The sequence below is a fragment of the Pseudochaenichthys georgianus genome, chromosome 7, assembly GCF_902827115.2.
Source record: "Pseudochaenichthys georgianus chromosome 7, fPseGeo1.2, whole genome shotgun sequence".
Lineage (NCBI taxonomy): Eukaryota > Metazoa > Chordata > Actinopteri > Perciformes > Channichthyidae > Pseudochaenichthys > Pseudochaenichthys georgianus.
In genome coordinates this window covers 34,059,203-34,076,494 of record NC_047509.1, presented here as the reverse complement: position 1 = coordinate 34,076,494, position 17,292 = coordinate 34,059,203, and the positions used below count along the sequence as shown (strand labels likewise).

At 42.6% G+C, this 17,292-nt stretch overlaps 1 protein-coding gene across 3 annotated transcripts in view; it reads right to left on the bottom strand.

The window, feature by feature from the left end:
- The window catches only part of plxna1a (plexin A1a), a 320,685-nt gene that overhangs the window by 132,552 nt on the left and 170,841 nt on the right, over positions 1 to 17,292 (bottom strand). For 2 of the 3 annotated variants that reach the window (XM_034086873.1, XM_034086874.1), the window contains exons 5-9: positions 14,552 to 14,652; positions 13,176 to 13,299; positions 12,727 to 12,880; positions 10,915 to 11,014; positions 2,619 to 2,733 (exon numbers count right to left, since the gene is read on the bottom strand). In XM_034086873.1, the coding sequence (XP_033942764.1) occupies positions 2,619 to 2,733; positions 10,915 to 11,014; positions 12,727 to 12,880; positions 13,176 to 13,299; positions 14,552 to 14,652 (594 nt within the window). Of the gene's footprint in view, positions 1 to 2,015; positions 2,092 to 2,618; positions 2,734 to 10,914; positions 11,015 to 12,726; positions 12,881 to 13,175; positions 13,300 to 14,551; positions 14,653 to 17,292 lie in introns of those variants that run through there. The other variant, XM_034086875.2, reaches the window with a different exon arrangement.

The following is a 17,292-nucleotide window of genomic DNA, read 5'->3' as shown; positions in this document are numbered from 1 at the left end:
GGAGAGCAGCCCTCGCTCCAGGCTTTGCAGCCTGGGCCGATGACATGAAGGTGTCCTCTTCTCGTTCATCTGACTCGGACAGGAGGAACGCCAGGGCGTCCTCCTCATCGTCCTCCTCATAATCCAACTCGAGGACATCCTCCGCGGGTGAGACCATAGTGAGGTCTAACCGGGAGCCCCAGCTTGGTAAAGCGCGGGAATCCGTTCCCGCGTGTCTCGTCGTCACCGGGTCCCGGCCTGCCAGGGCGCGGGATTCTGGTTCTGAGGCCATCGCTGATAATGAGCCCCAGACCGACACGGAGAGGGATTCGCTCTCTGTGGCGGACGCCCCCATGTCCTGACTGCCGGCCGGCGGGTCCATGGACATGGGGGGGTCCTGCTCCGACAGGCTAGCTTGTCTCGCTAGCCGTCGGCGGAGGCTCTTGACTGTGAAGCGGACACAATGTCCGCATGAGCCGGGGTTGTCGATAGCGCCTCGGGCGTGTTCCAGCCCGAGGCAGGACGAACAGACCTGGTGTGTGTGTCTGTGCCCGAGATCTTCAACCCGCAGCCGCAGAGTCGAGCCACCGAGTCCCTGACTCCTCTGGTGTGAGGGAGAGGGGCGTCCATCCTTGTCGCCTCGTGGCGTGGAGAGGGCCCGCTCTCGACAGGTGGGACGGGAAAAAAGGTATTACCACCTTGTCCTTAATCCGGAGAAAAAGGACGGTGTGGGTCTTTTATTCCCGGAGAATACTGACTGGTGTGGCAGTATGCTCCTTTTTTAATCCTTTTCCCCTCCGTGGGGAAGAGAAAAGAAAGACTTCCGTGGTGTCGGTAGAGAGGGAGCGAGCTAGCAACAGGTGTGCTGCTAGCTTGAAAAAATCGGACCTACCTTACTTTTTCTTTCCGAAATGGTATTTTGGGTTCAGTCTGTGGACAGTGAAGCTTGCCCGACTACTGTGAGATGTGCTCTGAAGCGAGAAGAGGTGTTAGAATGATGCATGCGTTGTGGCGCAAGCTACTTATAGTGAGTGAGTGAGTGAGTGAGTGAGAGTTGAGTTACTTGAAAAACTAAAGTGAAACTTGATTTATTTTATTGCAGGGTCTGATTATTATATTGTTGACACTTTAAAATACTACTATCCTACTAACATGCTGTACAAATCAGATTTAATAAAGAAAAACAAATTCACATTTTTTTCCTTTATTTTTCAATATCGCGATAAATATCGTACCGTGGACTTTGTATCGCAATATTATCGTACCGTCAGTTTTTGGTATCGTTACATCCCTAGTCCATACTGTTTTCAACGGCAGTTCCCATAAAATTGCTGACAACAAGGTCTGTGGATAACCTTGGGTAACCGGAACATTTAAAGAATTGCTGCTATATATTTTTCTAATGTAGTTTTTGGCAATTTGAGCAATACATTATTATATCAGAGGGAAGGGAAACATCTCAACCACTTGGTCACTCATACACCATTGAGAATGATAAACAGCCTTACAAATAAGAACAAAACTATGTGCTTTTAGTTTTGGGGGGAACTGTCCCTTTAAGTTAAGACAATGGTCATGTAGATATCCATGCAAACAGAGCAAACTCCTAAAATATACAATCACATTTGTGTTTGGTTTGTCTGCAGTGAAAGATGGAAACGATGAAAGACTGAGGGAAAGAAAGTACATGCAATTAAAGACTGAGTGAGAGAGGAGAAAGGAGGACAGCTAGAATTTGAGTCCACACATGAAATGTTCCTCTGAGAAATGAAAGAAAAAAACATCTCAAAAAGTCTTCGATTGTCTTGCATACACGTACAAGTGATTTTAGAATGTGCTAGAGTGAAGGCGGTTTGGTGTTAAGTGCAAATTTCCAAAGACACAAAAGTTCAATTGTGTTTGTCAGCGTGAGTTTCTGTGTTTGTGTGAGAGACGGTGAGAATTACAGAGGGAGACAGAGGGACTTTGAGAGCGAGTCGGTGTGTGCATAGATGAGGGTTTTCATGCAAATTTAACATTTGGGACGGTAGCGCGCGCCGCCATTTGCATACACATTCACCCCGACTTGTTTATAAGTGAATAAATCCAGCGCTGCTTGGAGTACAACATCTGCTGCTGGGCCAAACACACACACACACACACACACACACACACACACACACACACACACACACACACACACACACACACACACACACACACACACACACACACACACACACACACACACACACACACACACACACACACACACACACACACACACACACACACACACACACACACACACACACACACACACACACACACACACACACACACACACACACACACACACACACACACACACACACACACACACACACACACACACACACACACACACACACACACACACACACACACACACACACACACACACACACACACACACACACACACACACACACACACACACACACACACACACACACACACACACACACACACACACCAGCTGCACCCTTGGAATTACTATGCGACTATACCACATGTGTGAAAATGCATTAATATTTGTAAATGTATCACGTGTTGACTTTTATGTCTGCACTTCTAGATGTGTGTGTGTGTGTGTGTGTGTGAGTGTGTGTGTCCCTTACCTTAGAGGTGTTGACTCGTCCCTCCTGGAAAGAGCAGTCGCTGGCGTCCTGTGTGCACATGTGGCGATATTTGCACCAGTGACAGGGAAAGTTTCCGTTAACGCAGGAGAGGCACCTGGGGGTAAAGCAATAATATGAAAACATTTAATTTAGCAGTGTCACTTATTTTTCCTAAAATGTTCTTTAAAGGAGTTTACACTGCTTTTGTTTTCTTTCGGTTACTTGATAAGCTAACAGAGTTTTGCTGCTCATGCTAACTATAGGTGTAGACTAGAGAAATGCTAGGTAGACATAGACATCCAAGGTCATTTAGAAACAGTTACAAAGTAAAACATGTGTTGTGTAGCACTGACACGTCACAATTAGACAACTTCACATGTATACAAGTTGTTGGACTAAAAACACAAGTATCTGTCCAAGAATAAACACAAATGAAATGTTGAAAAAGTCCAATTTTGCCAGTTGCCTGTCCAATGCTCACATTGTAATCCAAAAGACAGTTAATTCATACAAAACAATGACTCAATATATTTCAAAAAGCTGAATCGAAAAGCATTTAGAGTAGGAGACAAAAACAGACATTTTGAAGGAATGTCAGTGTTTATATTTTCTTATTTTCAATAAGCATAAAAACACCACCGCCAGCTACAGCCATTACCAAGCAAAAGAGACTTCAATTCCACACACATCTCATACTGTATGATAGGAGAGTTTCCGCCAAGAACAACTTGTATGGAGGATGCACATTATGTCATGATAGGCCTAGCGTGGACGTGTATCAACACTTTTGCACATCATCAAATGGTTACGGCCAAAACTCCAGAAATCGCATTGGAATGACGCGTATCACCGTGTCCCCGTGCATTAAGACTGTATTCCAGCTGTCAGCCAGGCAGAGAGGGAGAGAGAATCCTTGGCGATCCACTCCTCCCTCCTTATTCTCCATGCTTTGAGGCTTACAGTGAACTAAGCTGGCAGACCAAGATAAGCCTGGTTTTATATAACACTTGATTTTTTTCATCTTCCTCTTCTTTTTTAGAGTTGAGGAAGCAATATGAATATATGCATATTCAAACATGGATTACCACACCAAAACAAGGCTATCGAAAAAGAAATGCGAGGGAAGTTGTACAATTAAAGAAAGGTTAGTTTAGGATTTCACTTAACATTCATTCTGAGTATAGTTAAAATAGTTATTCCAATAGCAAAGCTCGGTTCTCATTATGAAACAGGAGATATAGATATTTTCAAAAATATTTTCTCAACAACGTTATCTGTCAATTCCTAGAGTGTATATATAAAAGACTACTCATACATAATTACATCTGTGCTGTGTTAAATCTCGCTTGTTTTTCTTCTCATTCTCACATTCTTGAAATTGTAATGCAGGAGTTATTGGCTAGCTGAGAAACCACTTACTGTCGCAAAAAGTCAAAAGTTGAATAATTACAGAGACTGACACAAGTTGACGTTCAGTAACTTTGTAAAACCCTGACGTTCTCTTTCATCTCAAACAAGTCCTGGCTCTGTCATCTTTACACACCTCTGAACTACATTTCACTTAACTGGCTTAAGAGCGTCAAGCTCTAATTACACGTTACGTCAGTCCCCTCTCTTATATGCTGTCACTGTACTCAATCAGGCATCCTACAACTCAACCCACACACACCCACTGTCTCTGCCCTTCAAGTAACATCTAGCCTGACTGACTAGGAACCGCTAAGGCCCTTTGTGTTTCCATCATCCAGTTATTGGTGCCCATATTGATGTTGCCTAGTGTAGCTTCGTTGCTATATGTAGTTTTGATTCGTTCTGCTGAAGCTCTTAGGTGACATTTTGTGACAAACTTTTTTCTGTAGTTAGACGAGTAGACTCTAATGCCTATACACTAAATATGTAACTAATAGCCTAGCTTAGCATACATTAGAGGGAAACAGCAAGGATGGAACCCTGAAACCATCTTTAATGGTTACACATACATGCACACAGCACACACAGTGAAATGTGGCCTCTGCATTTAACCCATGCTAGTACTAGGAGCAGTGGGCAGCTATTGCACAGCACCCGGGGAGCAATGGGAGTGGGGGGTGTCCCGTGCATTGCTCAAGGGCACCATGGCAACTGCCACTCCAAGTAGCAGTCCACACTCCATATTTTAGGTCTGTTCGGGGACTTGAACCGGCGACCCTACAGCTCCCAGTGGAAGCCCCTACTGACTGAGCCACTGCCGGACAAACCAGACTCTTCAGGGTCTCTTGCCGTGCTTCTTAATGTACTTGGTAACTCTTTTGCGTCATTGTTAAATGTGAAGTCAGCTCAGGCCTCGCACTGCGGTAACGTGTGCCAAGAGATCTTCAATGTCCACCTTGCTTCTGCCGTAGCACTAATACAGGAGCAGTGACATGCAGGTGGCGGCGGGCGTTAACGCAGTTCCACAGGCATGCCAGTGGCTTTCAAGTAACGATAAAAGGAGAACTGCCCGTCTTTATGCAGTTCAGTTAAGTGTTAAATTCATCTGTTAAAAATGGCGACAAATTGGCAGAGCAACATAGCAATGTGTGGATAGAAGGAGCTAATGCTAAGCTAACTAAGCTAATGAATAACATATTCTCTTTTTGTTAATGAATCCCCCTAAATACTACACGGTCCTTTAAAAGCTGCATGACATTCCTTTGCAAGTCTCTCTTCATGTTAAGTGAAAGCCAGCATTAGGGCTTATTGTACTGGAAAATGCCTACAGCCATATTGGGCACAGTGGGACTAGAGATGGCAAATCCGGATCATTTTATGGACTCGGAGTCTTCTGAGTCAATCATTGAAGAGATCCGGATCATATGAGTCAGCATGACCAAGACCGTAGAAATCCTACCGGTGAAACCGAAAAGTTGTTGCATTTAACCAGCATATTAAACTAACGTTACATTAACCTCCGCTACACAGTGTCTTTTGCTTTAATAAAACATGTGTGTGTGTGTGCATTTTAAAAAATAAGTGTTTTGCATTATATGTATATAGTTATTTTAATATGTTCCTGTACTTAAGCTAATTTTGCACAATTGTGTTTTCATTTAATAATAATAATAATAATAATAATAATAATTGTATAATTACATTTTATATATTCTAACTGTTTTGCAATTTTCTATCATTTGTTTCTTTTTGTGTGCCATGTTCAAAATAAACGAGTTTCCAAGTAAGATCCTTATTGGAAATGCAGATATTATTACAGGAGACTGTTGCACAACATGACCATTTTGTTAGAAGTCTACACTGAAACTTAATTTAGAGCCGGAAAAATCGCGGGATCCGTGAATCCAGGTCAATGATCGAGAGAGACCAGTAGCCTACGAGAACTCAGAGCCGTAACATATAGCAGGCAGCAGATCCAGAGATCCAGCAGACTCGTCCCCATGCACGAATCTACAGCAGACTCAGCCCCTCCTCCGGCTCGCACGGCTCCCGCGAGTCCCACGGCTCCCGCGAGTCCCACGGCTCCCTCGACGAGTCGCAGCAGACTCAGAGATTTGCGGACTCACGGCTCACTCACGGCTCCCGCGAGTCCAACGACTCACGGCTCACTCACGGCTCACGGGACTCTCGCGGGAGCCGGAGGAGGGGCTGAATTTGCTGTTGATTCGTGCATGGCGACGAGTCTGCTGGATCTCTTTATACAACAACGTTGTAATGTGATTGTACACGTTATAAAGAGAGTAAAGAGTGACGCAATTTATAGTTTTAATTGTTACGTCACATCAGGTGTAGGACTCAAAGGACTCGGGTTAATCGAGAGGGAGACTCGTCACGACCGGCTCATTACTAGGATCCGGGTTAATGATCCGGATGAATCATGACTCGCCCATCTCTAAGTGGGACATTCATTCCACAGAACATGTGCCTAAACACACATGTTGATGTTGCTGCCTTATCAGTGACAGGTACAACATAGCAGTGATTCAGTCGACATTCCTTTTGTATTCTTTCAGATACAATCTGGCTCTTTCTTGGGGAAGGAAGGAGTGCTTTATTATTTGGAAGAGCTCAAATTCAAACTGTTTCAGTTTGAAGAAAAATAAATCACTACACCAACATCCCTGTTTGACTGACAAGCGATCTGTGACAAGCGCAGTGCGAAAGCATCACACAAAGGAGCCTCCATGGGAGTTTAAAAGCGGGTCCTCTAAACTGAAGAACAATTGCTCAGCTCACAATGCCACCCTGCCGGCAGAGAAACTGGCTTTAAATTGGATTTCAGTCTAATCCGCATTCTGTCTTTGTCCCTATGTCCTTGGTTGTATTCAGATTTCAGAGGGTTAACTGGTAAATCGCCGATGCTGGAGTGACGGAGTGATAGCTTTTTCATATAGCCGCCGTTAAGCTGGTGAGACTACACTGAACTGCAGTGAGTTTATAATCAATGCAGAGGATTTCTATGGGGAGAAGGGTGGACTAAGGCTATGCTAACACTCTGATGTTTGTGCGCAGAGCTGGTGAGCCAGTTCCTCCTCACTATTAACCCCAGGGTTTATCGATTTCTTGTTCGCAGGGACGATGTGCCCACACACTGCTCATGACACTCGCTGACTGAGAGGCACCTACACACACAAGCTGTCGGCCGTGTTGACATCGTCGCATTCCTCTGGGTCGCCTGGGCAGCGGAGACTCGATGTGTATGGTAGGGCTGTCAATGTCTGGCCGACTGGCTCGGGTAAGTGGCTGCGCTGCTGCAATGTAGTCGATAATATCCCCTGCTATTTAACAAGGCCCAGCCACAGAGCCGGGTCAAACGCCCTTTCATCGTCTTCCAAGCTTTTGTTCTAGCGAGGCTGGATCGATGGAACAAAGCTGATGATATGCGAGCAACCGCTCCGCACACACATATATGAGTGTGCTCATTTAATTCTGCTCAATTAAAGGATATAGCAGTGATTCTGTCCTCATTAGGACGCATCTAAAGCCCACCAAAACTCAACATGTGTCTAGCCAAGTGAAGTAGGCCAGTGACCCATTTTGAGGCATAAGGCGTACAGCTTTAATATCTTAATCAGTACTTTAAGCAACTATAGGCTTGTTGGGATTGCGATTAAAAGCTCAGATTGGCTTGACATCATATCTCTCATGTGGATAGTGTTTAGAAGAGAGATAACACTGGCTGTGCCACGAGAGCTATACATAGGCGTCTTTGTGTTTTATCCAATAAAGCTCCAAAGTGAGCGGCACTAAAGTGAAGCATACATCATTAAGTTATACAGCACAGGGAACCAACGGAGAGGTTTGGATTATCAACAGGGGAGCAAGACTCATAACATATTATTGCAACGTGTCACGGCAATGTCCGATAGCAGTAGGTCTCAACCCGCAGTTTAATTAAAGCTGCGTCACATTAATTGAAACATGGACCAACCACTGTTTCCAAAAAAATACTCTAATGGCGATTTAATGAACAGAAACAGTTTCCAACAACACGCCAAACAAGTTGCCAATGGGTAACGTAGTCAACAGGGGCCGAAGCCAACCGTCTGCGTGGAAGTCACGCTCCGTCATGGGGGCCCAAGCGCGGGCTGCTCACCTCCCACGAGTGCTTCCTTTCACTGCTCCCCTTTCATATTGTAATGGTCACGGTGGCCTGTGGCTGCGGCGCTAACCTTTTAGAGTGTGGGACGCATTATTCCTGACACAATGGACGCAATCTCACGCTTTAAATCTGTCCTCCCCTCTTCACGCCTCCTCCTCGGTTTGCTTTTTACCTCACCAGCTCTTGGGGGACGTCCCTTGTTGCCCTCTTTCCTCCGCTCTCATTTCACTTTGTTTCTCTTCCTCTGTTTAAACGATCCATCATCCCTGCTTAATGAAACCATTCCAAACCTCTTTTTGTATGCAAATGTATCATATTGTAACCGCATATGAGACTCGCTCGCAGCATGATATGCTTTCTGTGCGTTCTCCTGACTGTGAGTGCACCTGCTCTCGTGTGTGTGTGTGTGTGTGGCTGGTGAAGCAGGTGCTGCGTCCACCTTCGAGGCGAGGCGGTGGGAAGTCGCACACAAGCCAGTCTGGGCGCTTGCCTGCAGGCTACCAGGCTTGCAGGCTGGTAGACAGAAGCCTGCAGGCTACCAGGCTTCTGTGTGTTGCGAGCATGTGCTACACTTCCCCTCGCCTGCCACGCCCACGAGGAGAGCTCCATTATCTGCTGTTGAACTGCGCCGCCTCCTTCGCCCGGCTTCCTACAGGCGGTGTCAACGACTCGGGGCTAAAAGGTGATGGGAGAGGGGGGAGTGGTGTATAATTTGTTGGTTTAGGTTACAGCTGCCGCGGTGATAACTGCACTGTAGTGGCACAGTCCCGCGGAGTCCTGTGGGGGCCAGCGGAGCCAACATCAAAGAGCTAAACAGCAGCACTGGGGGGGAGCTAGTAAATAGGCAGACATGTTCACACACACACACGAGAAAACTCTTCCTGCCTGCACAAACATGGCATAATCACATACAACAAATACATTGCAGGCTCTTTGACTCCCAAGGAACAAACAGAAAACTCCACACATGTTCCCACTGTTCTACAACGTGAATCAAAGCCATTGAACTATGCCTGGAGGTCCTGAGAAGTGGCCCAGGTGAGCCCTCTCGACATGCCCACTACATTATGACCATCTCCACACATGCACCCGGCTACAGCTAATTAACAGCCTATTACTATGCAGATATATTCAGGGCCAAGAGCAGCGCGCAGGCAATAAATGGGGTTTGATGAACGAGAGAGGGGCAACAAAAGGGAGACGGGGGGAGGGGGGCTAAAAAGGGTCGGGATTGGAGACGAGAAAGTAAAAGGCAGACAGGAGGAAGGTGGGAAGGCAGGGGGGGGAGGATGGAGGCAGAACAAGTGCACTTCACACTCCTTAGTACTAGATGCGTGTACTGCTGGTAATTCAGGAAGTATGGCCAATATTCACAATGTTCTTCCCTTTACAGCTTTTTTAATAGAGGACAAATGTAGTCTAAAATTAACTTCCTTGGCAATATTATCACTTAAAGCATTATTGGTCTATTTTCTTCATCTTTATTGTTTCTGAGATGCATTAAAAATGCTAAAAAAAAAAGGCAGACAAACAGAGTTTCTAAGGTTCTTAGTTATTGGTACTAGTTGTCTGTATTTCTCTTTGATTTAACTTATGTCGACACTCGTTTCCTTTTTACAAATGTCTCCTCTATCAAAGATGGATAGAAAGGAGGAGGAAACAAGCCCCACATGTATCATTTATTTGGGATATGCCAAAGTATAGAAACATTAGAATAAGTAATGCAGTCATCAATATATGCTTGGCAACAGAAATATAGATTCACTTTGAGTTTGCCACGGATGCATCTTCTTAGCAGGTGCATCGACACAACGTGCAGATACCGTCAGTACATGAGAGATGTGAGTCTGTGCCAGGCTGAGGAGACTGAAGAGAGAGAGTAACGGCGACTTTAGAGCAGTAGCCAAGAGTCATTTAGGGAAGGACATTTTCATTTAACCTTTATTTAACAAGGCAGGTCAATTAAGAACACATTCTTCTTTTATTGTCAGGACAATCTCGCTCTGGTCCTGCCTGCCTCTGTTCTCTTCCTGTGGAGGTTCAACTGAAATGCACTGGCATTTAGAGACAGAGCCACTTCATCTTAGAAAAAAACTATTTCTGGTTAAATATTGCAAATGCCGTTACAGGAAAGGGAACACCCAAAAGCATTAAACAACCTCTTAATAGTATAGCTTTTGCAATGTTAAAGGCTACAAATTGCATTTTTAAAAAGGACTATTCTTCAATCCAGCCTTATTTGTCGTGTACAACACACTGCACCATGCATACACAGCACAACAACTCGCTTTAAAAGCAGTGCTGCAAAGCCAATCAGTATATCAATGCTTAAAATATGGATAATTCATTTCCAGGAAACACGACTGACGTGTTTTAAGATCCGAAAGCTTGGCTGCTCTCCTAGGTCCTGCATGGTTAAGAATCGATGTATTATTTCACTCACCAGTACTCCCTTTATTGCTTGAGATTTAATTAACTAATTGATTTGTAAAAAGCTTAAATACATTGAATAATGAATTAGCAAAGGTTGCATGCTGCCCTCTACGTTACAGGAGTCATGTGCAGGCCAATATGTGAGCACTACTGCTTTTGAGAAAGGGCCGCAGTCCCCCCTCTATTGATCACTGCTTCCCACCAGTCTGCATCTTGCAGGGCATATCTAATTCCACTTCATGCACACTTGGCAACAAACTTTTACCTTTGGAAAAAAAAAAAAAGACTTACGATTGGTGGACGCTGCAGTTGTAGAAGATAAAGTCAACGCTGGCAAACTTCTTCCCCGTCTCTTTCGACTTCAGATACAGCTTTATAATGCGTCGGTCACCTACGGAGTCACAAAACACTGTGTAACCATTGCTTTTCTTCTTGTACAGTCATCCAATATCTCTATAAAGTACAACAGATGTTATCTTATAAAGTCAGTATATGGAAAATGTTTCATGAAGCCAGGATCAGGCCCAAGCCCAGGCAAGACATTCGGAAATGTTAACTGCCTCATTTTTGGAGTTACTTGTCAGTTCTTGTACAGCTGACATTTTGGAGCCGTAATATAACGCTAGTAATAATAGCTGAGTCAATAGAATTTTAAAAGGAAAGCTGCTCAGCTGTCCATATGCATTTATGGGTTTTGTGCATTAAGTTAGTGAATCAGCAGTTTCTCACGTTAATAATCACAAAGAAATGGTTGTATTTAAGGAGCAGATTGACTCATGTTTCTCACAGTTGAATGAACAGGCTGAATGAAGCACACTTTCTATTTTGGACACCATCAAACAAAACTGTTCAACCGAGAAGCACATAATGAAGCACTGCCTTTTTTTTCCTCTGAGACAAAGGTTTAAAAGTTAAGAGCCTGAAATGTGACAAAACCATACAAAAATCAGCATGTGCAACTTCGAGAAACCCAGTGAACCTGAAGCACTCCCACGTTCACAACTGTGTTAGCCTAACTTATTTACTGCACCGAGTATATGATGCCCCAATCGGAAAGATATAAATGAATAGCCTAATGTTGAATGCTAACAAATATAGCCAGTTAGCTAAAGTGACAACAATATCAAAGTAATTATGAATCAACTTTATAACTGCTGCAGTTTATTGACACAAAGTCAAAATAAACATCGCCATGCAATGTCAATGTCGTATTTGCTACCAGCTAACCAGCTAACTGGCTATAGGCTATAGTTAACGTTTTTATTTTTATGACTGTGTATTTCTAGTGTCTTAAATGACAGCATCGTCCTACAGTCCTCTTTATCATGTTTGTGGATTCAGCTAACTCAAGCTCACAGGCTAATGTAAGGCTATTGAGCTTGACAACTTAAGAGAAAAGGGGGTACCTGATTAACTCTGAAAGATTAACAAGACAAACATGTCGCTGATGACGATGACCTAATGTTTTATAAGACAAATATATGTTAGAGGGGGTAGGACCAGCAAAGTTGTTTTAAGCTTCTTCTTGCCCCTGTTGAACATGAACAGAGACTATCTGAAAATTATTTTTATTTTTTTTGGTTTGTTATTATTTGTTTTTTTAGTACTTTGTTATAATTATTAATCTGAGTGAAAAAAAGAGAATATATATATATATTATTGTTATATTTTGTTGTTTCTGACATGTTCAATAAATTGACTAAACTATCAACTATCAACTCTGAAGAATTATGAAAAGTGAAAATAGGGGAAAAAAAGATTTTTAAAAAGGGGCAATTGAAACTTACAAAATAAAAAGTATATTTAGTTAACTTCTCTGATTCTGAAAATAAATGATAAAATAACATAAAATAAAGACATGTGCTCTTATCTCCACGTTATTTAACAAATTGTAGATTCATTCATTTGACACACTCCTATGATTATAATAAAATGATAATTCATTCTCAAAATGGACATTTAGCAACAGGTAGATTCCACAACAGAGCACACTTGTCATACTGTAGTAAAAGTCAGTTATTGTGATCCCACACCATAATTATACAATTCAACAATCGATGCACATGATGTGATTTGGTTAGGTTTCGACATTTTGTTCTTTACCTTGGTCTCGAGTGATGGGCAACACTTCTTTTGTCGAAGGGGACAGGCAGAAGATCCGTCCCCCGTAGATGCGTCCTTCTGTCTCTACATAGTCCTCAAAGGAGCAGTTCACTCCAGCAGACAAACTGGGCACATTCTGTGCCTGAAGTGACAACTAGAGGAGGAAGGGAAGCAGACAGGAGAGGGTGAGGGGCAACATAACGTTAATGTACTATTGGTGATGCCATTAGCAAGATTTCAATTGTCCGACTCAAATACGTGCATATATGTGACTCTTCAGCTTACAAATCAAAACAATTGACGAACTGCCAGCTACTGTATGACTCAAGAACACGCTTCATTACATCTAATTTCACATTCATCTTGCTCATGTGTGCTGTCTATCTTCCTTTCTTCCACGTCTACCGGTTTGACAAACACACACTCTGACACATATCAACACACTGTACCTGCACTTCTGACATGGTGACGGAGACGGTGTCAGGTTGGACCGAGAGTCGCACGCACTGCTCCACTCTGGTGGTGAAACGCTGAGGCTCCTCTGCTCGCTCACAGCTGTCCTTCCTCGAACATCTGAGTGGAAGATACAACAGTCATGACTCCATTCAAAAACGGTTTGGCAAGTATTTAGTTCACTTTTACTTGCCATGTTAAATCCACACTAGTCATTACTATTGGTTGAGATAAATTGCATGTTGTTTGTAGAAAGATTGGCATTGGTACCATCATAAGCCTCTTCATTAGGGAGAGATAGCACAGTCTCCATCATTAAACCAATATGTATGTATACTTAACGTGAGGTTGCCTTAACCAAAATGTAGCCCTGGTTTACAGTGGATTAAGTGCACTTATACATTATTAAAAGACTATCACTATGGCAGACAACCAAACACACACCATAGTTCAGTACAACAGTCACATATAGAGCCCAGCACACAGCCAGAGAAACAAATAAATGCGGCATGGTGTTAGCTCAGGCGATCACAATGCATTAGCTGATTGGCACCAGCTGCTCAGTCATGCCTCACCATCAGAGGCTCATGCATCTGGTTGGCTATCAGCTGACTAGTAACATCCAATTAATTTAACACAGGTGCACATGGTGGTGTTTAAAATCTGACACCTCAATAACTGTGATAGCTCATCATGCCAAACGTACCTATGTGCCAATCATTTGGTAATGCAGACTTTAGAAATATTTGGGTTACTATATATTTACAGTATATTGTCTGGCTGAACACATACAAAGTTCACAGTCTAAACGATGTAATGCATGATTAATGGTGTATAAACCACGTGAATTTATATCTATTCACATATAACCTAGTGTATGTCGTTGCTATCCATGACAAATGATGTATGTATACAGTGCACCAAAGTAAGCACCGATTTGAAATCGTTGTTGAAAGAGAGTATCAGTAGAAGTCCCATTTATTTCATTTGGTGAGTGGGTCAGAAAACAATGTCATTTCACCAAGGGGGCAGCTGGTAGCCCATCATAAAAGTAATAGAAAATAATGTATTTATGACCATTTTCATAAACAAAGAATGAGGGAAGGACTTCTAATATCGACGACTTTGACATTCAAAAAATGTAATTTCCTTACACATGTATGAATTCATAAGATCACAGTGATTTTAAGTTTTTTTTTTTGCTGAACATAACGGCTTAAGAGACCACACATTGTGTATTTTTTGTTGACACACAAAGCAGCTCCACATAATACTACTTGTCACAACTTAACATTATCTGCAGAGAGCCCACATAATCTAACCAATGCAATGACATAATGAATTCAACAAAGCAAACAGTATATGCACTTACACGTTATGCAGCACACACCAGCCACAGTGAGGGTCCCCTGCTCCGAGACAAGTTCCACAGGAGCTGTACTGCTCACAGCTCTCCACCGGTACGCGGGTCACCTGGAATTAAAACACACACGTAGAAATACACACTTTGTTAATATTGCACGTAAACCCTGTTCACACCACCTTCAAACAGCTTATACCATATAGGCCTGGTGTACGCAGGATCTACCGGAGGTGTCCTGTGCCTGGAATATGAGATTAGGAGGGAACAAGCCCACTGTGACTACTGTATCAGAGATAAACAGCTCTGGAGGTGCTGCTTAGAAGTCCACACTGCGGCATACCAGGCTAGCTAGAGGGGGAGAGTAGAGGTTTAAACACATGTAAACACACACTTGGGTTAAGATGACCTCCCCTGACAAGCATCTCTTTGTGATATAGTATGTATTGTTCTCCAGTGGATCAGGAAACACTGATACATGCAGGCAGCTTAAAATACTAAAAGGTATATAGAAAATGAAAATAGCCCTCAGAAATCTTACTTACTTTACTTATTGTTAAAACCCTTTAAAAATAAGATTGAGCCTCCTGATCACTCATTTGTAGTGTAGTGTCTTCGGCCATCCTAAACTCGCATTAACACCATATCCCAACGTGCATTGCGGCCAAAACATCCAATCACCAAGCTTCAAGCTGAGGATCTTGGGTAATCAGTTTAGTGGGTGTGTATCGCAATGATGGTCGAAATGTCCCTTATAGGCCTACAGTACGTCTGTTTCTGGTGACTTTATTTTGAAATTCAGTTCCTGAGGAACAGCTAAAAAGCCCAAGATTATAGAATTAAACGAATAAATAAAAACAAGGATACGTGTGTGTTATTGTTGAGTAAATAACAGTGTGTTATGTAGTACATAATAATAAATTAGAAGGAAACAAGATTGAAAAAATACAGATTTCAGTATTCTGAGGCTCTGAACCCCATTTCTTCTCCTCGTGGACGGCAAAAAACGTCCGACATTATACGATTTAAAATAAAAACAATAATCGTGGCTTGGTATTGAGTAAGAACATGTTTTTATGAACCACACAGCTTCCGGTCTACCAAGACCCGAACGGACACTAATAAGTGGTGCAGGCACGAAATGTGGCATATCACGCAACACTCGCCTCAGAACTCAATGGGAACGGTTGGTGTATCATATGCACGGAAAATCGTACTTCTGCGTATATATCTATTGCACGCATTTCCAATGTGTAAAGTCGTGTCATGTGTACGCAGACTGAAGACAGTGGGTTGGTAAGTAAATCAACACTCTAGAGTTGTTTGGATAATTGACTCCCTGTTTCAACACCAACTCGTTTTGAATAATAACTATCTTGGAGTTGAATGACACTTAATATGAGTTGAAACAACTCCATTATTTAAATTCCCAACTCCAACACTGAAAATATAACACTTTTGATTTTTCTGTGATTATGTATTATTTTAATATTTTATTTACATATGAACTTAGAAAGGGTTAACAAACATCTGTTCTTGTGATAGGACTATACAAAAGGACTACGCTTGCTTACCGTGTGTGCATTTCTTACAAAGAATATGCTATTGTCCAGTGCTGTACATAACACCATCAAGATAAGCATCAAGAGTCACTCCTTTTGTCCGCTAAATCTCTACTGGCTGCCATCTGTGAGTCTGCATGACTAAGATACGATGAAACTTTAATGATCTCTGGGGAAATTGGAGAACTTGCGTATTAACAAGGACATCAAACAGTGCTGTCCAAATGTAGCTGCTGCTTCAACTGCAAACAAAGTAAGATGAGATTACATTACATTTAGCTGACGCTTTCATCCAAAGCGACTTACAATAAGTGCGTTCGACCAACAAGATACAAACTTGAAGATTAGGGAGGGAGAGTGCATAATCATTCAAGAAGTCCATTTCCACACAGTTGTCTATACACTTGTCATGAAACGTGTTTTCTGCTGCTGTTTGCATGTTCACCACCCACCATCTGTCTGCTCTGTCATCAGCGAGTTACCTTGACTTTCACACATGTAAAATATTTTAAAGTTGAGGAATTATCCCTTAAGAAAGCTTTTTGAAATGCTTAAATCATACCAGTCACAGACTCCTGTCTACTCTGTGTCTGTTAGATCTCAATAAAGCAGCAGTGTATCAGCATCCATGTGTTAGATCTCATCTTGGGGAAGGATTTTGTTTGTGACAGACGTACAGGCAGACAGGATAGTGCCTCAGGGGAACACGCATACACCTGAGAAAGTTACAATGTGGACCAAATGAAGAGTTTGACCCAATTGATATGGGGCAGTTATTCAATACTTAAATAATCCACTGAACGACAGACACACTTACATACACATGCACACCTCCAGCAGCCTTAGTCAGGTGAAGTACGCTGGAAGGTGGTGAGGGTGAATTCTAATGGCAGCTGCAGGCACCGCAGTGTAGGAACCTTCAAAGTGGAAACTCTTCCTTCATGCGCCTTTTTTTCAAATTCTCAACCTTCAAACAGGGAATCAGGCTCTTTTCATGTCCTTTGCTTGAACAACCGCTGCATGATTAATCAAATGCATACCTTGATTTCATGTCACTGTATGCTATCAAACATGTTATTCCCTCTATTAATTTAAATACATGTAGCAGGCTCTGCTGCCCTCCTGCAGAGTGACGATTCATTAATTTGTGTCTGTTCAAGTTATCAAAGACTGAAATATATCCATAACTAT